The sequence below is a fragment of the Leucopleurus acutus genome, assembly GCF_964270905.1.
Source record: "Leucopleurus acutus genome assembly, chromosome: 1".
NCBI lineage: Eukaryota > Metazoa > Chordata > Mammalia > Artiodactyla > Delphinidae > Leucopleurus > Leucopleurus acutus.
In genome coordinates this window covers 188,283,331-188,308,774 of record NC_139142.1, presented here as the reverse complement: position 1 = coordinate 188,308,774, position 25,444 = coordinate 188,283,331, and the positions used below count along the sequence as shown (strand labels likewise).

General features: G+C 36.8%; 1 protein-coding gene across 1 annotated transcript in view; it reads right to left on the bottom strand.

Moving 5' to 3' along the window:
• MALRD1 (MAM and LDL receptor class A domain containing 1) overlaps positions 1 to 25,444 on the bottom strand; it is a gene marked incomplete at both ends in the record, with an annotated part of 584,975 nt that overhangs the window by 270,138 nt on the left and 289,393 nt on the right. The window contains 2 exons of the mRNA XM_082854883.1: positions 6,644 to 6,801; positions 8,383 to 8,628. Coding sequence (XP_082711009.1) covers positions 6,644 to 6,801; positions 8,383 to 8,628 — 404 coding nt within the window. The remainder of the gene's footprint in view (positions 1 to 6,643; positions 6,802 to 8,382; positions 8,629 to 25,444) is intronic.

Below are 25,444 nucleotides of genomic sequence, written 5' to 3'. Positions count from 1 at the left end.
TCACAAGCTGTTAAAACACAAATAAAACTACAGAAGCTGCTAAACACAAAGTAATCCCCTCCCCTCTCTAACATGTGTGGGGACAGGCCTGTGGATTTATTAATATGCAGAGATGGAAATCTCTAATTTGTATGATCTCAGAGCCACTGGAAAACTTTGATGAACAGTAATATATTTGCCTCCTGGGTATGAGAATGTTTTAAAATCTAACAGCAGAAGGTGAGTGCAGTGGTTTAGAGCATGGATTTTGGAGTTAGAATTGGCTTTAATCCTGAGGACACCACTTATTATTTATGCGACCTGGGTCTCAATTTCATGGTCTGTTAAATGAGGACAAAATATCTACCTTACAGATTTACTCTGAAGATGAAGTGAATTACTATGTGTAAAAAAAGACTTAGCACATTGTATAGAAAAAAGAAATTGGCCACGATATGGAAGTAACCTAAGTGTCAATTGACAGATGAATGGATAAAGAAGAGGTGGTGTGTGTGTGTGTATATATATATATATATGTATATGTATATACACATATACATATATATATATATAAAGGAATATTACTCAGCCATTAATAAATGAAATTTTGCCATTTGCAACAACATGGACGGACATAGAGAATATTATGCTACGTGAAATAAGTTAGAGAAAGACAAATACTCTATGTTTTCACTTATATGTGGAACCTGAAAAATAAAACAAAATGAATGAATATAACAAAACAAAAACAGACTCATAGATACAGACAACAAACTGGTGGTTACCAGTGGGGAGAGGGGTGGGGAGAGGGGCAAGATAGAAGAAGGAATTAAGAGGTAAAAAGTACCAGGCATAAAATAAATGACATACATGGATGAAATGTACAGCATAGTGAAAATAACCAATATTTTATAATAGTTTTTAATGGAGTATAACCTATAAAAATATTGAATCACTCTGTTATATACCCAAAACTTATATAACACTGAAAATCAACTATACTTCAATTAATAAAATTAGTCAATAACTAGAGGCTTGTCACAAGAGCAGTAGCAGTAGTGGGAACAGAAAGGGAAGTGAAACAGCAGTAATAGTAGTGAGAACAATCTTTAGAGCTGACCGTATGAGTCTCTTGAAAAGTAAAACTCTGGGATCAATTTAACTAAGTTGTTAGCATCTTAATAGAAATCTTAATAGAAGGGACTCCACTGGCTGCCTGTGAGTCACAGTGGGCAGCACTAGGAGGTAAAGGAAGAAGTGAGAAGTGAGAAGTTTAGAAAAATCTCACTTAGTCAAAAATAAACCTGAAATAAACATTGCCATGTTCTCTAAGGAACATTTATTTTACATAAATCATGGCATTGTGATCTTGTGACAACTAATTAATAAAACTCTGGGTGTGTTGATCTCTTGCAAGGCTATAGCTTGAAATGCAAAGATCAACTTTTCTCCCTTGATTTGGTCAAGGTCACTAATATAGTAGCGCCCAATCTACGCAGATTGAATTGTTAATGTGCTGAAACAATTCCAGAAAAGCAATAAAGTTCTGGTACTAAAGTTTAGTTTAATGGATTTACAGCCCCCAATACACGTGACAGTCTTTGAAAAATCCATTTTCTCTATCCAGCTTCCATGTTTCCTCTCTATCCATATTCTCTACATCCTTTACTCTGAAATAATGAATAAAATCCCAACAATGTGACTAAAATAGCATCAGCTATTCAGTAGGCCGAAGAGATCAAAAGATGCGTAAATATAAAAATCTGTCTGACATACTCTTAGGCATGTTAGTATTAGCAATTAGTTGTAAACCTTCTCACATTAGGACTGTGGTGTGTGTGCCGGGGACAGGGTAGTGGTGGGTTAGGATGGATGGAGAATGCCCACTTTTTCCAGTTGACTCTTAAACCCAACTGATGCTCATTGTTTGCTAGGTTGAGGGTAAAACAGAACCAGAACTTCCAGGCTTCTAAGTAGGCAAAGGAATCTGGCCTTTCCTTTGTTGATCTGACATCTTCCACTGCCTATTGAACAAAATCTGTATTTCCATATTGAATATGATTTTTAGATAGAATTTCCAGGAAGTATGTAAGAGCTCTGAATTAGAAGTCAGAAAAATTGGATTTACATCTTAACTTTTTTCTTAAAATACCGTATGAGCTGGGACAAGAAATACAACCTCATAATCTTAATTCCTTCATCTGCAAAATGAAGAGTTTAAACATATTTCGAAGGACCCCACCAGCTCTACAAGTCTCTGAATCACTAAGCAAGATAAAGCAATAAGCTAATTTAATTACGTTCTTGCATCATAACTAGGTTGCTATAATCAGGAGGGCTCTCCTGAAATACATTATTTTTCTCCACTTCTGGCTTGAATATATTATGTTTTCTATCATGATGGCATAATGGATAGTCCTGAATGCCTTCAGTCAAATAGATTCAAATTCCCTACAGCATGCAGTCATCTTGATTAAAATATCAACAGTTTATCAAAGATGGAGCATTTCTAAAACACAATAATGCCCTTCAGGTAGCAGGTGTTCCTGCATTTTAGTCACATGGCTAGTTGAAAAGATGCAAAGGTCTTCTGTTTCGTGATGAGACTAGATAGACTTTTTACCTATGAAAACACTTTATCAAACACAAGTAAATTTTAAAATTCCCCAAAAATTCTTTTTAGCATATTAAAATTGACATATTACTCATAATTAACCCCATCAGAAAACAAGTGACCAGAAAAATGTGTAAAATTAAATATAATTGTAAAAACAAGTTAATTTTTATGTAGAACTCTTACTCTACCCCTGAACATCTGTTTCATATTTTGTTTTAAATCTTAGATGGTTTGAAAAGTAATACATTTAAATGTAATGCAAAATTTAATACTGAACGTAAATGAGTTAAATGGTAGGTGAAAATGATAGATGTTATCAAGAACAAACATACTATTTTAAAAATGAATTATTACTACATTCAGAAAAAGATATGACCCATGTATTTTAATTTAGATGATCAACTTTCAATCTTCTCTCATAGAAAGACAGAAATCAGATTGTGTAACATTCTAATTTTAATTTTTATAATACCTGAGTTCAAGTCCTAGCTCATCGACTTACTTATAACCTTGGACTTCCTACTTAGCCCATCTGAGTTTTGACTGACTCACCCATTAAATGAACACAGTGGAATGGCAGGGATCACAAGCAATTCCCATGGACTAAATCCCACTTACAAAGTGCCTTGGCCCAAGCAGTGAGGGATAGCTAATAATCCTTCTACCTGGTAGACTCTTTGTTCCCATTAAAAAAAAAAAAAAAAAAAAAAGCAAACTATTGTATTTAAAAAAGTAATTTCTCTTGAAAAACTGTAGCTACTTCATTTTATTGTGTGTGCTTTACATTTATAACTAAAGCAGACTTCAAGGAAAGAAAAAAATTAAGGTTAATTTCTCAATAAGATGCTCTTTCCATCTTCTCAGAATTCACCAATCACTTTAAGACACAAAGATTACATTTGATTTAATTACATCTCTTTAGTGAAAAGTCTTCATGTGACTGAAAGAAAGAAATATAGAAGGAAAATATAATATAGACAATATGTAAAATAGTACTGCTCTTCACTGAGTGTTTCCTAAAGCAGTAGCTTTGCCTTGCTGGGGTTTCCCTGAATTCACTCCTTTACAACAGGATAGTTTAAGAATCACACATATCCATTATAGGAATTATTATTCATTTTTCCCCTTAAAAATGATTCTGTGCAATGAATATAGATCTCAGTAAAACAGAATCTCTATATTATTATGAAGAGTAGAAAACTCAGTATCATCAGTGAGGAACACTGGGGATAAGGGTGAGGGGTGAACACGTAAGTTTGGGATGTAAACATACATGGATTCAAACTCCCACCTGTCACTGACAGGCTATGTGGCTATAGGGTGGTTAGGTTCTTTCTATGGGACCCTCTTCAGTAAACTGGGGCTCACTTTATTTACCTCAGAGGGTTGTGCTAAGAATTACATGAAATAGTGTGTGTGGGTAAATGTAACTCTCAGTATGTATTATTCTGGTTGTGATCTGTAATCGATACTACCCTTTAAAACTAGATTGTCATTAAATTATTGGTCAGTGGTTACATGCCTTTTGCATCTGACTGCATGTATATATTTCAGACCTAGGTTTCAGATTCCCCAGATTAGACTTTAATGTCGTGCATAACAGCCATTCCTGCACAAGGATTAACTCAAACAAGGGGTGTCCTGAGCCCAGCCCTGGGCTCTGGGAGGGAACTACTCCCCTCTTGCAATCCCTTCATCCAGCAGTCCCTTCTCTGAAGAGCTGAGAGACATAAGGACTAAAGCCTCAAGGCTTTGCCTTAAATATTTTATAATGTATCTATTGAAATAGAATAAATATAAATGAACAGCCAGTGAGCAGGAAGAATTTCTGGAGTTGTGAGGGACACTCAGAAAAAAAGGAATAATCATGGTGGGCAAAAGCGGTCAAGGAATGTTTTGTGAAAGGCTGAATCTACCAGATTGTGCTGGACTTGGTATGGAGGGAAGAGGGGAACACAGAAGGAGGCATTCCTGAGGAAAGGCAGAGGAAACTGGGCCAGGGGCAACATATGTATAGATCGGGAACATTTTAAAAGATGAGGAATAAAGAAAGAAAGAAAAGGTAGCATCCCTGACCCTACTGTGCTTGCCATCTGGCTAGGACAATTTCCAACTAATGAGCAAGGTAAAAATCCAGCATGGTTCCACACAGAGAGAAGCCTAAGAAGTACTTTGTAATGATGATCAGAAATATGTATTGTTAATTACCAAAAATGAAACAATTGACCTAAAATTCATGAACATAAAATTAATATATATTATGAAAGATTTCTCTCCTTTGTAATAAATGTCACTGAATAATAGGCATATATATATATATATATATATATATATATATATTTTTTTTTTTTTTTTTAATACGGTAGGAAAACGGGTCTCTAAAGATGCTGTTAAATGTCCATAGGAATCAACTGGAGGAAACATGGGAGCTCAACGTGACTTGATAGGAAGACTTGTATCTCAAAATAGTTTAATTTTACATTTTATAGTAATATAAGAGAGGAGAAATGTAAATATGAGTAAAACAAATAATAAAAGCAAAATCCAGTGTACCAAGTCCTTCACATGGTACTGTTGAAAAAAGAAAAAAGAGGCTCAAAATGGAGTCACTTGTGCTAAGCCCCATGACAGGAAACTAACACTTAACCTAACTGCAGTTTCAAGTTCCTTCAGGACTGTAGTCATAACCAGTCAGCACTAGGAAAGTAATCTGCCCAACAGAACCCTTCCATCCTCCTCAGAAGTGCAACCTTCCCTGAAGCAATGCATGTTTTGCTAGTAATTTCCTTTTTCTGCCCCCTTTCTGCCTTTAAAAACCTTTCCTTTTCCACAACTTGGCAGGGCTCCTTTCTATTTATTTGCTACATGGGATGCTGTCCAATTCATAAATCGTTCAATAAATCAATTTGATCTTTAAATTTACTCAGTTGAATTTTTGTTATTGAGCAGTACAGACCATATATCCAGTATCCCATTCAATAGAGTACTGGCAAAATACTCTTACAAGAACTTGAAGCCTTACATACATTTCAGTAAGTTTTCATATTTAAATATAAGAATAAATCACTGTGGTACTGCTGCATGTATTTTATTAGGCAGGCTTTTCTGCATTATTATGGAAGAGTCCTAAAACATAAAGTTAACTCAGGTTTTAGATAAAACATGAACTATGCAGCATTAGCTATTCACATATATGAGGCCTTTAGTATTCTGGTCAGGCATTTTCTATCAGTGTCAGGGCGCTTCACTGAAGCCCAGTGTGTGATAAAACAGCAATGGCCTCTAGAGCATGGTTTTAGAGTAAGCTTTCTTGGAATTCTAACGAGATTCTCGAAATGAACACACGTGCGCGCACACACACACACACACATACACACGCACACACACACTTATCTCCTTTTTGCTGCTGTTGTAACTTGCCAAAGAGTAAAGGTATATGAACCATGTCTCATTAATATTAATGTATACTTTGGTATTTTGGTCCCTGAACACTGTCACTCTGTTAAATGAAATTAAAGCCCTGACAGAGACATCTAATTAACCCACAGTAAGAAAATGCATTACTGTGTCATCGTTAATAAGCAGTTCAATGTAATCATACCTTCCTCATTCTCCTGATCGGTTCTGTCCTTTGCACGGTATGTGCTTAGAACCAGAATGTCTAATATTAATTCCCTTAATGATTGCTCATACATGAGTTAAAATGGATAGCTGCTGTCCTTTCAGATGTACAAATAATCTAGTTTCTTTTACTGAGAAGGACTGGGAAAGAAATACCTAAACTTGTGTGTCTTAGACTAATTGTTACCGTAAAAGGAGTCTCTGGGATTCAGTCATAACCACAGGGTACAACGCTGGGCTCAAAGCTGGTTCCCACGCCCAGTTTACCAAACTCCGCAGAGCATCTGAACCACAAGTAGCAGCTCCCTCTGATGGGAGGAGGCTTCCCAGGGCCAGGTAAGCAAAGTTGGGATAATCTCCTTTTGGCCATGTGCTGTCTCTAGGAAATTTCACTAAGCTCAGAGGCATTGCAGGAGAAGATCCTACCTTAATGAGGACCTGAATGGACCCTGTGGCTTTTGTGGATATAAAATACCAGAAGCTCATGGTGCAGGCAGCGCTGGCTTCTTGCCACAGACCACTCTTGAGGTGTGCTTCTTCGCCCCGAAGGCCCACCGGAGTAGCCTCCAGATACAAGAAGTGCCCTGGGAACAAGATGGGATTCAGATAACGCAAAACTGACATCGAGGGGATTATGTTAGCTTTTCCATCTTCGGGTTTTTAATTACATTTCTAGGATCTGAACTGCCAAAGGTATTTCTGCTTGAAAGAGAAAGGAAATCTAGTAGCGTTGCCTCTGGCTCACTGACAGAGCAATATCCAACTGTCTCTGTTTTAGCAAAGTACTTCACGGTATGCAGGTTAACTGACCTGACAGGGTATTTACGCCATGGACTCAACAAGATAGTTATAGGAATTATTTCATGGACTCCCCAAACTCTCCAGTTATTGTAAAACAATGCAAAGGCTGTCTATGAAATACAAATAGAGGGATATGACATACTTTCAAGAATTCAGTCATCTGTTGAGTACATAAATGAAAGGCTGAGGATTTTAATATACAACATACAAGGAAAGGTATTGAGTTTTCTGCTTGTGTATCCAAATATCCAAAACATTTTATGTATGTATAGCTGAGTGTTTGAATGAAACTTACACCTACCTTTCTTTGTCATGGTTGGTCTGGCTTGGAGAGCTTTGTTTTATCCCAGGCCTGTGAAATGTCACTATTTCCTACTCTGTAGCATCCAGGAATTCAGGATGCCTTCTTTATTCTCCAAATGTCTTTTGCCCCTTGACCAATGGATCTGAGACCTGACCTCAGCTCACTGTAAAAATGAGCCATACCTAGCACCCTTCACATAGATGATCTTACAGCTACGACTGCACGTCTCTACAGCTTTCTAACTGCTTTCCCCTTCATACAGATCATCTCATTTGACCTTGACAATCCCTGTTTGGTACACAGGGCAAATTCTATTATCTCCATTGGACAGATGAGAAGTTTGAGAATCTGAAAAGTTAAATGACTCTCTAATGATCAAATGAGTGGCAGAATTCACGGTTACTGATGACAAGTATGTGTCATTTAGGAAAGGTACCTGAGAGCAGCGTATATTATCATCTATCTACAATTATCAAAGTAATATTCAATTTTAATTACTCACTGTTATATGTTAAATGATGTCCCCCCAAAGATGTGAAAGTCCTAATTCCAGTCCCTGTGACTGTGACCTTGTTAGGAAATAGGGTCTGTGCTGATGATCAAGTTAAAATAAAGTCATGGGGGTGGGCCCTAGTCTAGTAAGACTGTTATAATAAAAAGGGGAAATTTAGACACAGAGATGGACATGCATAGAGGGAAGACAGTGCAAAGACAGAAGGAGAGTACCACCTACAAGCCAAGTAGTGACTGAAGCTACCAGAAGCTAGGTGAGAGGCATGGAACAGATGATTCTCCTTCAAGGACCTCAAAAGGAACTAGCCCTACTGACACCTTGATTTCAGATTTCTAGGCTCCAAAACTGTGAGACAATAAACGTCTGCTGTTTACACCACCCAGTCTGTGGCAGTCTGTTATGCAGTCCCAGGAGACAAATACACTTGTTAAACGTTTGACTTAGTTGCCCTGGCACCACGGTGGTCTCTCCAGATGCTCTCAGGGAAGATAACGTGATGCTCACTGTGAATGCGATTAGAGTGACTGGAACAACGTAATAACTTACCATTTTCATTTCCAAGTGTGTGGTCTCTGGGAGGTCTTGGGCTTTGAGGAGGGCCAACCCCCAAAACCCAATCAAAGTTTTCAGCCAAAGAGTTTTGCCAACCACACCAGCCTTTTTCAAAAGTACAGGAGCTACCGCAGTCATCTTCATCAGTATAATCTCCACAGTCGTCTACAAAATTACAGCTTTGCTCCAGTTTATAACATTTGCCATTCTGACATTCCCGATAACCATATGGACAGTAACCTAAAAAACAGAAAACAAACAAAGAAAGGATGAGGAAACACTCCTAACACATTAGTGAGCTTAAAAGGTAGTAAGAGTAGATTCCCTTGAAAATGTAAAGAAACACGGTGTCCTTAGGAGTTTGGGACGTCTGACCCCTACCTCTCTCTCTCCTAATCCCCTCTAGGTTCTGGTCTATAGATCACTCACAAGCATCATTCAAAATGAAAAGAAAAAAATTAAGCATCAATTTATTGATCTAGGAAAGTATCCCAGTCCTCCCCAAATACAGCACTTCCTGTAAGCTATACTCAAAAAATATAAAAGCCGAAGTGAGGCTTTCCATTGAAACAAAATCTTTAGGGTAATAAGAGTTTATATATTACAGGGTATTTGAAAGTACATTCCATCAGCATCCTTGCACTCCAACATTTATCGGAAGCCAAACATATATGATACTTCCTCAGAAGCAGCGACATGAATATACAAGTAATATCCAACTTTCCAACAGATTTTTCTTTCTCCAAAACATTTGTTTGGAATTTTAGGAGCAATTTCCCGACAAAGCAATGTCAACCATAAAGACCTTTCCACAGAGTTTAAGAGCAATGCTTTTGAACAGCTGAGCTCAAACTGATTCTGCTACTTCTCAGCTATGCCACTTGGATCATACACTTGATGATCTAAAGAGAAAGAAAAACAGTAAAAACTAGAGAAGTTAAGCTAATTAGAGAGACTTGTTTGTATCACCAGTGCCTAGAACAGTGCCTGGCCCTTCATAGGCAATCAGTAAATATTAGTTAAATAAATGAATGAGCAAAAGTGTTTTGGAAATGATAAACCAGTTCGATATGCACAGTCAAGGTACTATTATTGTCCTGCTCCAATATTACAATAGAACATAACCACCATGGGTGAAAATATTTCAGCAGGAAAAGCTGTTCCGAGATCCAGCTTGGGACATCAGCTTCACATTTGCTTTGTGACACTATAGTATCTGAAAGTTTTTTCCTTCCCGTCTTCCTTCTTTGCCAGTTAGGGGAGCTGGTACCACTTTCTACTTCATTTTTAGATGGTAGCTTCCATGGCCTGAGGCAGAGTGTCTGAAGATTGAGGATTGGTGTGCATTAGAGGTAGGAAGTGATTCAGGGATTTAATGGAAGGTGTTCTGGGAATTGGAAACTCCTGCTGATAAAATCTCATAGAAAAGCTTTTATGTTCTGGATCGGTCTCACATTTTAGAAAACAGACGGCTAAGAGAGAAGAAGTGGCAGGAGAGGAATGGAAGGCCATGTAGAAACCACTGGGGAGGAGGCTGGTGTTCTGAAGCCCCCTAGCCATTTTGTGTGCTAAACCCTTCTTGGACTGCACACTCAAGATTGCCTAATTAAATGGTCTTTACACTCGCAAAGCCTTTGAAAATAAGTTTCAACCATGCATTCTGTCTCTAACAAAACTTTCTTGTCTGGGTTAATTGCGACCATTTTCTTTTCTTGCAGTGTGGGATTAAACTATTTTTATTTAGGTGCCCAGTTCAGCTAGCAGATTGGAGGGTAAGACAAAATACCTTTGATGTTTCAATTACAGAGCTTGACTCAGAATTGTAACATTAAAGCATTTTTGAGCTTTAATGGAAATGGAGATCACTTACATTAACCCTCTCATTTATAGATGAGAAAACTGAGGATTATAGATGTTAAATGACTTGCTGATTTTTCAAGAGCAGAAATGCAATTTGGACCCAGGTCTGTTGTCTTCAGAATTATTTTTTAAAAATCCATTGACTTGAAGCGCAGTGATAGGTCAACTATCGCAAACACAAGACCACCGAGGGACAGAAATGGTGGTGTTGACTACCAGATGCAGTATCTCTCATGGATCTGTTGAGAACCTGAGAAATCACTGGATCATTTGATGTTATACAATTGATATTTATATTGATTCTGTCAATTCCAATTTGTTTGGGGAGTAAAAACAAATTTACTGGGTTTAAAGATGCTTTTCTCCAAAGCAAGTGAATCAAGCTAAAATCTAATTCTTTTAAAACACACAAGAAAATAATTTGGATGTGTTTCTAAATGGAAACATAGAGCCTGATATATTCCACAATCAATATAGCTAGTATTTTAAGATAGTCACAGTGATTAAGTTTTATCGATCTAAAACATAAATACCTGCATAATTTAAAAATATAGTAATTCGAATATTACCCAAGATTAATTTTGAACAGAAAGCCCTCTATGTTAATAAAGAAAATTTCACTGCTTTAATGCATTCTATTCATAAAATAACAAAAAGCACTTTTGGTAAACATCAAGGGAAGTTATCAACTAATGTTATTTACCTATTTCTAAATTATTTTCCATGCCTGTTGTTTTGTCCAAAGAAATCAGCTACTTGAAAGTAGGGTGTATACCTTTAAATGATTCTGATATTAAGGCTCTTATGAAACTGTGTTCGTTTTCACAGAAAAAAATATTGTTTCAATTAGGCAGTGACCCTGTTGAGAGGCAGTTTAATTTTGTAAGAAAGAACAAATTATAAAAGTTAAAAACCTCCCGTGTAAACCTTAGAGACATCTGAAACTTAATACGCTTAAATTCAAACTCTGATTCTTCCCCTCCAAACTTTCTCACTGAACAGTCTTTCTCATCTGTATTAATGGCAACTCCAGTTATTCAGAGAAAAAATATCTTGTAAGGAGCTCTGTATGGTAGAGTTTGACTCCACTTTTTGATGTATGACTTTGTTCCACATTGTGTTCCATATCTGGGAAAGCTGGTAAGAAAGTCCAGGTGCTCCCCCTGTTGGTAGAAGATTCAAACTATGCAAGCCCCTACCAGTGCACAGGAATCCTCAGCCAGGTCCCACCACCTAACCACCATCAAACTCTATCCCAGTTTTCTTTCCTCGTTCTCTAAAACTACTTTTCGACATGCCTAGGAGCTACCTTGATTTCCTAGAAAGCCTCATTATGTGAGTAACAGACATTTTCAAACCATCTTGGTGTGTACGTGCTGTCATCAGTCTTGATATCTGAACCAAATTTTGGATGACGGACCATCTTGTAATTGAGAATGGTCCCAAGTTCTAGGAGCTGTAATAGTAATATATACAACATTTTATCTCATAACTCACATGTAATCTTTCAGCGAATTCTGTCAATTGTCAATCCTACCATTAGAATATATCTCATTACCTCTACTGTTACTATTTTGGTTCAAGCCACTATCATTTTTTTGTGATTGCATTGCAGTGCTTTCCTTCCTGATCTCTGCACCCTACCCTTGCCCTGTATGGTCCATTAAACAATAAAGAACCATGCTGAGGTTAACAGATATAAGCTATTATATATAGAATGGATAAAAAACAAAGTCCTATTGTTTTTACAATGTCCTATGCACATTCAATATCCTATGATAAACCATAATGGAAAAGAATATAAAAAAGAATGTGTGTGTGTGTATATATATATACACATAACTGAATCACTTTGCTGTACAGCAGATATTAACACATTATGCATCAACTATACATCAATAAAAATATTACAAATATTTACAAAAATATTTACATGGTGATATTTGAAATAAATTGAATGTTACTTCTCTGCCCCAAACTCTACGTTATTTAAATACTATTCCCCATTACAAGGAACTAGGTCTTCTTGGGAAAATGGTCTGTCTGGGGCTAAGGAAAAGAAAGTCCAAGATGAGCCTGGGAATTTTTGTGTGTGTGTGTGTCAAAAATTAATGAAGTTCTCCAAAAATTACATCATTATGATGAAAGGTTGAACTACTGGTCAGAAATAATTTCAACATCAAAATAAGTAATGAGAGGACTCTGGCTCTTAGCACACGTAGTAAGAAAGAGTAAGAAGGTATGAAATTACCCTCCAGCCATAAACAACTAGAAGCCTGGGAAAAATCTATGAAACAAGTGTTCGCAGACACTGCACAACAGAAAGCACAGGATTGTGATCTCTTAGAGAAAGGGAAAAAAAGGCAAATCCTATACAGGATCATGCCAGACTTCTTCTTGGAGGAACTTTCTAGACTGTAGCTCCAAAATGGTCAGCCCAGCAGAAAGTGCGGTTGCAATGAGTTGAGAAGACAGAGTCTCAGACAGATAGAATTTGCAAGGCAGGGTGGTGGAGAAACAGGAGGTATGTAGCTAAGGAGATCCAGAGATATGCTTAAGGCTTTGCTGAATTCTAATGTTCATGTTTGCTGGGTAAAATCCACAAAGAGAGACAGAGAACAACTTCTAAGAAAACAATAACTTGCAGATATAAGCTGAAAAATTACCAGAATTTACAAAAGACCAGATATCTTTGAGTTACTGCCAGCCAGAGTGGAGAGTCCTTGGCGAATAAACAGGGCATTCACTAGGAAATCCAGAAAGGGTACAATTTAGTAACAAGCAAAGAGACTCTAGCAGGAAGTAGTCTCTAGACCATGGATTGGAACTATAGTCTCAGGACCAAATCCGGTCTACCACTTGTTTAAGTAAATAACATTTTATTGGGACTTAGCCATGCCCACTTGTTTATATATTGATATTATCTATGGTTATTTTCACATTGAAATGGTAGTTGAGTAGTTTCAGTCAGGACCATATGACCTGCACAGCTGAACATATTCACTCTCTGAACATACTGTTTTCTTAACCTCAACTTGTTTTTATTTATTTATTGTTATTTTATATTTTTTTATTTTTTGATAAGAATACTTAAGTTCAACTCTTAGCAAATTAATTTTAATTATACAACACAGTGTTATCAGCTATAGTCACCATGTTATACATTAGGTTCTTATTCATCTTTTTTTTCTTTTAATATTTATTTATTTATTTGGTTGCACTGAGTCTTAGTTGCAGCAGGCAGGCTCCTTAGTTGTGGCTCCAGGACTCCTAAGTTGCGGCTCACCAGCTCCTTAGTTGCAACACGTGGGCTCCTTAGTTGTGGCATGCGAACTCTTAGTTGCATGCATGTGGGATCTAGTTCCCTGACCAGGGATTGAACCTGGGCCCCCTGCAGTACGAGCGCAGAGTCATCCACTGCGCCACCAGGGAAGTCCCTCAACTTGTTTTTAAACTAGACTGCTTTAAAAAGAATACTAAATAAAGTTTCCTTTAAGTTAAAAAAAATTGACTGTAAAAATTTGCTGACTTCTATCTTAAACCTGTCTTTACAAAGACTTAAAAATAAGACTTAAATGGACCATAAAGAACTGTAAGCAACTTAAGTGTCTCTAGAACAAAGTTCAATGCTTTTTAAAGGAATTTACCAAACTTCAGCACTTAGCAACATAGAATTCACAATGTCCAGCATCAAATTAAAAATTAAGAGCATATGAGGAAGTAGGAAAATGTGATCTAAACCCAGGAGAAAAATCAGTCAAAAGAAGCAAATATAGATAAAACAGAGATGATGCAATTATCAAAGAAGTTAAAGCAGCTATCATAAATGTGCTCAATGTGTTCACCTACAATTCTATAAAATTACAGAAAAGCTATTTGTACCAGCAAGTAAGTTTAGCAAGGTTACATGTCATCACTATACAAAAATAAATTACATTTCCATATGCTAGAAATAAGTAACTGGAATCTGAAATTTTAAAAAAATCCTTTAAAATGGCATCCCCAAACATGAAATTCTAGGGATAAATTTAACAAAATACATGCCCGGCCTTTACACTGATAACTACAAAATACTGATAGGAAAAGAGACCCTGAATAGATGGAGATACATATCAGTTTTATGGATTATAAAACTCAATATTGTTAAGAACTCAATTCTCTCCAAATTTATCTATAATTTCAATATAACCCCAATCAAAATTTCAGTAGGATTTTGTATAAATTAACAAAATGATTCTAAAATGTGTATGGAAATGCAAAGCACCTACATTAGCTAAAAAGTTGGCAGATTTACAGTACCTGCTTTCTGTATACACTGTAAAACTATAAAGATTAACACTGTATGGTACTGACTTATGTACCGACAGATTGCTTAGCGGATCTGGATGTACAGTTCAGAAATAGACTCACAAATATATGATCAACTAATTTCCAAAAAAGCTGACAAGTCATTTTCACCCAAAAATGCATAAACGGAATCTAATTATGAGGAGAAATCAAAAAACAGGAATTGAGGGATATTCTACAAAATAAAAGGCCTATACTTCTCAAAGATATCAATGTCAAAAAAGACAAAGAAAGGCTGAGTAACTGTTTAGATTAAAGAAATGTAGAGCTACATAAAAACTAAATGTAATGCATGATCCTTGAGTGGATCCTGAAAAAATTAGTCAACAGAAGCAAAAATAGACATGACAGAAATGACGGAATTTTCAAGGAAGTTAAAGCAGTTATCATAGATATGCTCAATGTGTTCATCTATGATTCAGCAAAAATTATAGCAAAAATTATATAAAGGATATTTTTGGGGCAATTGGTAAAGTCTGAATGAGGCCTATACATTGGATAATAATATTGTATAAATATTAAATTTTCGGATTTAATCATTATACATTAAATGACTGTCCTCTATTTTAGAAAACAGACTATGAATTATTTAGAGGTAAAAGGACGTGATGATGTCTGCAATTTACTCTGAAATGACTCAGAAGAAAGTTAAGTTTATATATAAAACGAATGGGCAAACTGATAATAATCTGTGAATCTGTATGTAGTATATGTTTGGGTTCTCTGTATAGTTCTTGCAATGTCTCTCTCAATTGGAAACTACTACAAAAATTTTTAAAATATAAACTTCTGAAAGTTAAAAAAGTAAAATCTTCCGATGGCACCCCATCTCACTCAGAGTAAAAACCTCAGTCCTCGAAGTGGCCCACACATACTGTACAGTCTTGCCCCATTCTCTCTCTGGTACCACTGCCCTCCAGCAAAGGACTACAAGGCACACATCTATAACTGAAAGTAAGTTGGGTTTATTACTCATTGTAGTGATGGAGCACAAATACCCTCGGGAACCACAAGGCAGCTCAGTAAGAGAGTATTAGAAATGACTTATTATAGGATTAGGGCTTTGGTTAAGTTATTTTGGGGAGGCTCCAAGAAAGTGGAGTTTTGCTCCAGATTGGGTGCTGTCAGGAAGCAGGGATAACTGGGTGCTGTCAGGAAGCAGGTATCTTAATAATTCTTATATAACAAAGGGAAGACTAGAATAGGCTAAAGTTATAATTGGTTAGGAACAGGTTTCATTCATATGAGTAAAGATAGCGGAATGTTTGGTCATTCTTTTTGCTGAAACAATGTCCATGTTTTTGTCTGTGTTCAAGCACAGTCACAGAGTGATTTTGTTTTCATCTTGCTCCATCATGGTACCAGAATGGCTTTGTCTGATGCTGACACCCTGTGAAATTGTTTACATTAAACAGGAGAAACACCAGCTCGTAGCAACCCCAAGCCCTAGCTGACAGTTCCAGGCCGGGTCCTGAATGTCAGGGGCTGCGTTTCTTTTTCTCACTTTGTAATTCTATTTATGTGGCAAGAGAGTTCAGTGGAGCAGCAAAGCCTTCTAGGTGATATGAGGATAGAAAATAAAACCCTTCTGGCCATGGTCTTTGCAGTAGGTAAACATGGCAGACCAGGTGCTTTGGGAGATGCTGAAACATGTGAAAGCCCTTCCTATTTGTTATTTTTTAAGCATCTTGATATTTTCCCAGAGTAACTTGCAGCAAAAACTTGAAAATACCAAGTTGCTGTGGGATCTCCTTTAATATTAGCATGAAGGAGAGAATACGTGGAAAGAAATTCCATAAAATAGACCATGGTAGCCTTAAAGAATTGACAAAACAAAACAAAACAGGTAGAGGATTCATGATTTGCATTAAGAAAAAGAGGAAAGCATGGAAGGAAGTCTAAACAGAAAAGAAGCCTCCAGGGTTTAAGGAGAAGGAACTAACGTGATTCCAACGGACTGTGACTGCAGTACTGCTGAGGCTTTAGTTTGGAACAGCAGCATTCCATACTTACATGTTTCCTGGGCAATGCTTACTAGCCACAGGCTCAGCCCTCAACTGGCAACAAACTGCCTATTAGCCAAAATATTGTGCCTGCAGCCTCCACCTTCTTCATTGCAAACAAAAGCAATCCAAATACTCAAAGAGCACTTTCTAACTGTCTTGCTCAGCGTGACAAAATTTATACTAACAAAGTTACCACTCATGTTCATTCGAAAAGATATCTGCAGAAAGAACAGTTTATTTCTCAACTTCTTAATGACTCATTTTTAATACTTTACATCGAAGAAATGTTAGACTGACATTACATGCTAACATTCACCTAATTCTATTAGACGAGCACACAAATAAGAAATACCAAGGAACCTATAAAGATAAATGTTTCTTAATAATTCTGACTTGGAGACAATTTCTAATGTCTTGGTGGTGAACAATTTGCATACCTTGAGTTTTGAGTGTATCATATTTAGTAAGGTAATGAGTTCAATCATTAAGCACCATCATTTTCTGAAGTCTTAAATTCAACTATCAGAGAAGGGACATGAAGACAGTCCAGTGGATTATTTTTGCTGTCAGGAAATGGAAACTATAATAATCCTTTGTTTTCTTTCAGTGTACCTAATAGAGGCTTTGCATATTTACAGAGAATTATTTTTATGTAAGACATCGCAAATGGAGCTGCTGCCATGACACAGAGCTAGAGCCACAAGTACGACCTAGGGCTAAATCTCAAGATAAAAATCACTTTAGGAAAATTATATTTTGGACTTTTATGCAGTTGAATTTTTCAATCCTTCCTTGAATGGTTTTTGACGATCCAACATTAAATAAAAATCTTCCATATGTTTTCTACCGTTATACGATTACTGTATGTTATATGATTCATTTTTTTAAAAGATTTTAAACCTTTGATGCACCTGAAATTTACTTTGGCTACAAATGAACACGATTTTTAAAGTGAAAAAGAGGAATACATACACAGGCACAACATACACATGTGCCCGTGTATTTATTGAACATCTCTGGAAAGATACATAAGCAATAAACAATTCCTCTGGAATTAGAAACATAAAGACTGAAGTCAGAAGAAAATGATTTTTTTTAAATCTATGCCCCTTTTTGGTTACACCGTGTGTGTGTGTAATGAAATAAATATTTGTTTTACTTTAAAAAGAAATAGGCTAGAACAAAGGCCTGAACACACCAAGGGCCTTATCCCAAGTTAAAGAAAGGGTTGAAGTAGTAAAGTTATACTATAATTGGGAAATCCAAAGGCTGAAGCTCCTTTGAGGAGTATTAACCTGAAATGAGTGGCAAGAATGTTGACAATTTTCTGGACACCACGGTTTATGGGAATTGGAAGACTGAACCCTCCACTCCAGATGGCTATGGAAGAAATGTTGAAATTAAGGGAGAACCAAATTTCAGTTTTCAAAAGGAGATATAAGGAATGAAATGCCCTGTGAAAATATCTAAGATCTATACTAAATATAGGGTAGTTTATGAGTTGCAAAAGGTAGAGCAAGGCCTTCCCTGGTGGCGCAGTGGTTGAGAGTCCGCCTACCGATGCAGGGGACACAGGTTCGTGTCCCGGTCCGGGAAGATCCCACATGCCGCGGAGCGGCAGAGCAAAAAGGGAAAGTGAGTAGTGATAAAAGAGAACCTGGGAGAAATTCAGTAGTCCCCCTTGATCCCTGTTTCTCCCTCATTTCCCATATTTAATCAGTCACTAACAGTTTCTCATTTTACCTTCTAAATATCTCTTAAATCATCCACTTTTCTCAAGTGATACTCATCTCTCTCCTTGACTAACGAAATTGATTGCTCTGCATCTATTCTGGTCCTCCTGAAATTCATATCCCACGTTACAAGTCCAGTGATGTTTTCAAAATGCACATTGGATCACCACCCTGCTTGAAAGCTTTTCATGGGTACCTATCACAGTTAGGGAAAAGACCAAATTTGCTAAGTTGATGGAGAATCAACTCAAAGTCTGTTCGCTACTCACCTTTCCAGCCTTCTCTCTGATCATGCTCTCCCCCTCAACTCCCCACCACAAACCTACTGGCCTTTTTCCAGCCCCGCCAGCCACAGACACTTTATACATGCTGGACCACCTGCCTCCTGAACTCTCTCTTTGAAAATCTTGCAGATTTCAGCTCAGTCTCTACTTCCTGCAGGAAGTCTTGGTTGTTCAAATCCGTCTACTATAACCTCTTAACATAACAGGCAGCTCTTCTTCAAAGGACTTTAATAACATCGTGTTATACTTGTCTGCATGGTTATTTGCATTATGATTTTTTCCACTGCTAGTCAGTAGGGTCCACAGGGGATAGAAACTGGCACGTATTTCAAAGGACTCACTATACATTTGCTGGCTGAACAAAAAAATGAATGAGTGAGTATGAACGAACTGAATAAAGCAAGGAGGAGGGAATATAGTGCGCGAGTGAGAGCCTCCTAGGAGATGGTTGACTGGAAGATGAGTTGATATTCTGGTTGTTGGACAAGGATGACAGGGATAGGGCTGTGTTTGGATTGATGAACTTTGAGATACCAAGACTGAGGCTATTATACAGAGTCAATCACCTCGGACCTATTTGCTGTGATGAAAATAAACATTTCTGGTTTTTTTTCCTTTTGTTTTGGAAAGTGACAGTAGCTATTCAGTTTGTTCAAAATATACATTTTTTAATACTTTAAGCAAAGATTTACCTATTATGTCTATAGATAGAATTCATTATAGTCACAATCCCAATTTAATACTACCTTTATACAATTTGATCCTATAACAAAGCAATTTCCATTTGTAAACACTGCTGACCTGGTTAATAAAACTTCTATGTAATGAAACTGAGACAATCACCTAATTCAAAGGGGAAAATAAAACAGACCATCTAAGCTAAATTCTATTAATAGGAAGCAAAACAAATCCACGGTATTTGTGTGCCTAAATGCTACTCCCATTTGTGCAGTATATTATGTTTGAATTTGTTTTGGTTTATGTATTTTTGACTTAGTATACATCATTCATAGTGAGTAGAGTGCAAAATCCTTTTAAAACAGGATTAAAATATAGGCTCCCTTTCCTTAAAATATATACCATCTAACTCGGGTAAAACTAGTTTTCAGTATTTGTGTGTATGTACCTGTGTGCACGTGTATATATGTTACATATGTGTTGCACAATTCACGCATATTACATATATACATGTGTGTATATTTTGTGTATGTACATATGAAAGTATTACATACATGAATATGCATATATATTAAAATATGGTTTAAATGACTGAGAGCAATTTTAAAGTGAATGGTAAGATTAACCATAATGATAACTACTATTTATTAATCACCTCCTATATGCTGTGCTTTGCGCTAAGGATTTTGTGAATATTATCTCTAATATTCATAACAACATTGTAAGAAATGTTACCTCCGTTTTCAAATGTGGCAATTGAGGATAAGAAGGCTAAAGTACAATTTCCAATGTTATAAAATCAACCTTGCAATATATATCACATATACATACATATGTGTCTGAAAATTTTTCCTAAATTTATCACACATGTACAAAACAAAATAATACCATATTAATAACAGGTTGTAATGGCTAATGATCGAATTGTCAAATATTTAATTCTGTCTGGCTCTGTGGTAGGTGTTTGCTGTGCATAAATCATGTCATCAACAAAATCACCCGTTTGGTACACTGAACATCTATTACAGTATTGGACTAGACAATGTATCTCATGTTATCAAATACCTAATCTGATTAACCCACTCCAATCCAATATGCTCCAGAGAAAGGCTAAAAGCCCACATCTCAGATGTCCACTTGAGCCGTGAAGTTTGGTTGCTGTGTCACCAATGACTCTCAAGAGCATAACGGGAATAGTATGACTGTTCCATTCCTTTGTGTGGGGATGACAAGAGAGAGAATATCCAAAGCCCCTTGATTAACACTGAATGGGCAGCAACAATCATCAACATGAGAGCCCTGAGTGCACTGCTTCCAGATTTGTTGGAGAATCTTCCAACAAAATGTAAGAATAAACAAATCAAGGAGCTAAAATGGTTAGGATCACCAAATATTTCATCCGGCCAATGCCAGCCTCTTGTATTGAGGGCAAGTCATTTTGTCTATTACTTTAAAGCCTGATGAGCTGATACACATGACAAAGAATGAATAAACAGAATCTCAGAGGTTGCTATAGGTACAGTCTAATAGTATTTTAATATTTTATTTCTTTTCAGTAAGAACTGAAGTGGCCAAATGGGTAAACTGATGGAATCGGAAGATAAAGAGAAACTAGTACAATGAATCTAGTTACAAGCTTACAACACAAAAATCATCCTGCAGAGTTACAATAATTGGGCTACAAGAGCAGCACTCTGAGAGTATTACAAAAGGGAGGCATAAGGAATTATTAAAAAATCAGTATCTGTAAGATTAAAGTCACAATATTTGCTTAGGAGAACCACAGCATTCCCTCACACAAGGTTGTAAAGAAATTTCTCTCATGGGTCTTCATTATTGTAAAGTATATACATATTAAGAAAATAAAAAAGAAGAAGAAGTAAGCTAAAGCTAAGGAGCTAAGGGAATTAATCTTTATAACAAGCTTACACTAAGACCAAAAGTATCACAAGAGTCTTCATGCATTGTTCCATTTATTCCTTTATACAATAAAGAATTAACAATCACCTCCTCTGTACCAGGCACGTTGCTTTGGCACAGGGAGTATAGCAGTGGGGAAGTCAGTGTTTGTCCTTATGGTGTTTCTCCTCCACTGGAGAAGAAAGACAATGACGGAACACACATATAGAGAGAATGATAGTAAATGGAGTGTGGGTGGAAGAGGGGGTGGTCCTTTGTTGTCATCTTTAAAGAAATAATACTTAAGTAGAGAACCTGAATAGAGTGAAGGAGAAAGCCATGCAAGTTGGCTGAGGGAATCACAAGTTCAAGGTCCTATGGTGGGAAAGAGCTTAGAGTCATGGAGGGTCGTCATGAAGGCCATGTGGCTAGATCCTAATGAGCATGGTTCTGAGCTGTGGGAGGGGATTCAGACGGGGCCAGGAGGAGGGCTCTGTGTTCACAGTAAGGACCTTGGCTTTACTCTGAGATGGGAAGCCATTGGCAGCTTTTGCCTATAATTAATGCCACCCAGAAACAAATATTTAAAAAAAAATCCTTGACTGGAACATGGAAAGAGTAGCATGACTACCTAAAAGGAGACCCATTAGGAGGCTATTATAGTTAGGGATGAAGTAGGTTCAGACTAGCAGGAATAAGAGTATTAAATAAGCAGCGCCTGGAACAAAATGAGTAATCAACACATGTGAGTTGTTATCATTGGCATTAGAAGGGTAGCAGCGTTGATGGGGAAAACTGGCTGAAATCGGGAAAGATTTTAAAGACAGAGCCACAGAAATTTCTGATAGATTAAAGGTGGATAACCAGCATGGGAGAGGTCAAGAACTGCTTTTAGGTTTTTGGTATGAAAATCTGGCTGAATGATTTCAGCATTTATTCACGTGGGGGTTTTGAGTAAAATCTGAGGCAGAATTAACTCCTATTCCATTATTATTTGCAAAAAAAGAGAAATTAATATCATACTAGATAATAACATAAATACCTTATTTTTATAGAACATTAACATGTATTATCTCATATTACCCTCATCTCAATTCCCAGGGAGATTAGAGACCAGGATTCCTTTGTATAGATGAGAAAATTGAGCTTGAGGGAGGTGTAAATGGCTTCGAAGACTATAAATCCACCAAGACATATTATCATGGCGTAGCACGCATTGGCAAATACTGACTATCTGCTGTTTTCAAGTGTTCTCTCTGGAGAATGATCATGCTGAATCTTCCTTGAAATTTACTGACAAGTAACCATATATATGATGTATTTAAAGAGAAGGGGGAAGAGTCATACATTGCGTGGGATAAGTTGAGAGATGGAATGAAGGCTGAAACAATTTAAGTAATGAAGCTAATCAAAGGTAAACAAATAATTTCCTCCTGAAGCGTTTGAAAAATACAAGAAAAAACCTAAGTAACAGGCAAAGAATCAATGGAAAAAAAATTTAGATTTTTTTCAGGTTGTCTGCTGCAAAATCGAGAGGCCAAAAAATTTTGATGAATATATGTAAATGCCAGATAGTTTTAGGACTATGAATTCCAGTTTTGGTGAGAGAAGGCTAATTGCTAATAGTTAACTAAGCATAGCAGCTAAAGTCATCACATTTAGGTCAATTCATAGACCTTAGTGATTCAAAGCCTGGTCTTAATCACTTCCCTTAACTTTCCTGTACAAAATTTTCCATTACTAAAATTGTTGTTAAAACTGACTTCATTTACAAGGCTGTTTTGAAATATAAATAAATGATTGTAAGATGTTTTGGAAAAAATGGATCACTACTTAAATAACTATATAAAACCAAATTTAGGTGTACACATGCTTTGGTTAAAAAAAATGAAAACACCATTTAATAGTCATCACTTTCATTATCATAACTAAAATTAATTGAATGCCAACCAAAGCTGGACATTTTATACATATTATCCCTAATTCTCACAACACTGAAAAATAAATATTATCTTGATTTTACACCAATATTAATTAACTTGTGCAAATTCACATTATTGGTATGTGGCAGAGCTGGGATTTAGACCCAGATGGATCTAACACTGAGGTATGTGTTCTTTTTCATTATAGCTCATTACATAAAATCCTAGGCCAAACAGAAAAACTAACAAACAACAAGAAGCAAAAGACGACATCTCTGTCCTAATAGAGTTTATAAATAACAACAATGTACACAGTTAAACTAAAGGTTCACTGAGAATACAAATCAATATATGATGGCAGAATTGAATGGCATAAGTGAATTCTATGAAAGATCAGTGACAACAGGAGACGTAGCACTGGGGTCACCAGCGATGGCTCCACAGAGGAGTGCGGTACTTAACAACCTTAAAAGGAAGAGTAGGATTCATGGAAGAAACACAGAGAACAGAAAATGCCTTTCCAGCAATCAGCAAGTGGTATGAATAATGAGAAGTATGATTCACAGCATGCTTGTGGATAAGAATTAAATCAACCTTGTTTGAGATCCAAACTAATATTTTTATACCATTTATAATTTACAAAGCACTTTCATGTGTGTATGTACCTGTAGAAGTGTATACGCACGTACATGCATGTACACACGTGTATGACGGTACTTATCCTGCATCGAACCTTAAGAGCAATCATGTAGAGAGTAAACTAGTCAATACTGGAGCCAGAACTAAAAATCTGTGTCCTCTCACTCCAAAATTCATGTATGGAATTAGGAGAGATATGATCATATAGGATTCTCAGCTGTCTGCTTGGTGGTCAAAACATTTCCTCACTCCTCTTCTTTAATGGGATTTAGTCTAAACTCCTGAGCACATCATTCAAGACATTCACATGCCAGTCCCAGCCCATCTTCTAGCATCATTATTTCAAATCCTCACTATACCATCACCTTTTCATTCAACCAGATATCTGTCCATTCCTCTAAACACACATGGACCTTTATGTCCCTGAGCCCTTGATCATGTTCTTCCTAGTTTTAAGTATATATTTCTCTCTCTATTAAAAGGCTACTATTCCATTAGATCAAACTAATCCCACTTTACCAAATCCCTCATTCTTTAGGAAAAAAATATAAAGAAAGAAACTGGGTGTGGTAGTCTGAACAATGACTCATCCTAATGTTCCTGCCCAAATCTCTAGTACCTGTGAATATGTTACTTTGTGTGTGGGGGGTAGGGGTGGGGGGAAGGTGTGATTTTGGCAAATGTGATTAAAGGTTAGGATCTTGGGATGGGAATATTATCCTGGATTATCCAGGTGGGCCTGATCACATCACATAAGTCCTTAAAAGCAAAAGAGGAAGGCAGAAGAGTGAAGTACAAAAACTGAAAAAGAGGCAGAAAAGAGTCAAATGATGAGAGGGACTTGACCCACTATTACCAGCTTTGAAGATGCAGCAAGAGGGCCACTAGCCAAGGAATGCGGGTGGCCTCGAAAGGCTAGGTATGACCTGCAACTGATAGCCAGCTAGGAAATGGGGACCTCAGCCCTACAACCACAAGGAACTGAATTCCACCAAAGACATGAATGAGCAAAGAGGCAGATTCTATCCTAGAGCCTCTGGCAGGAGTACATCCCTAAAGACACTGTGATTTTTCACTCAGTGGGACCCTTGCCAGACTTCTGACCTAAACAGCTGTAAGATAATAAATTTGTTTTCTTTTAAAGCCACTAAACTCGTGGTATTTTGTTATGGCAACCATATAAAACTAATACAGTGGGACATGGATGTTGTAATTAGGCAAATATGAGTCTGAATCTCACTTTTATTCATATGCTTTTGGGTAAGTCATGTTTTCATTGAGTTATATCATTTGTAAAAGGAAGATAATCTCACACACACACAAAAATGCATCTAAAGTGCCAAACAGTGCCCTGGTACACCATACATGGCAGACTATCAACAAATGATGGCTGTTATCGTTATCACTATTACTTTATTATTTATTTATTTTGGGGTGACGCTTATAACCCTGATGTTTATCATAATACTAAAGCACACAGTAGGACTTTTAAAAGTCATTATTCATTGACAAGGATGCCTCTTCTACTAAACCCTAAGCTCCTTAGAGAAGAGCAAGAGGCTTATGATATTTATCTTTGCATCACTAGAGCCTAGAACACTTTCATATATACACTGTCCACTCAATAAACATATGCTGAATAGAACCAAAGTGGACTACCCATCTAAGAAGTCTGAACTTTAACTTTT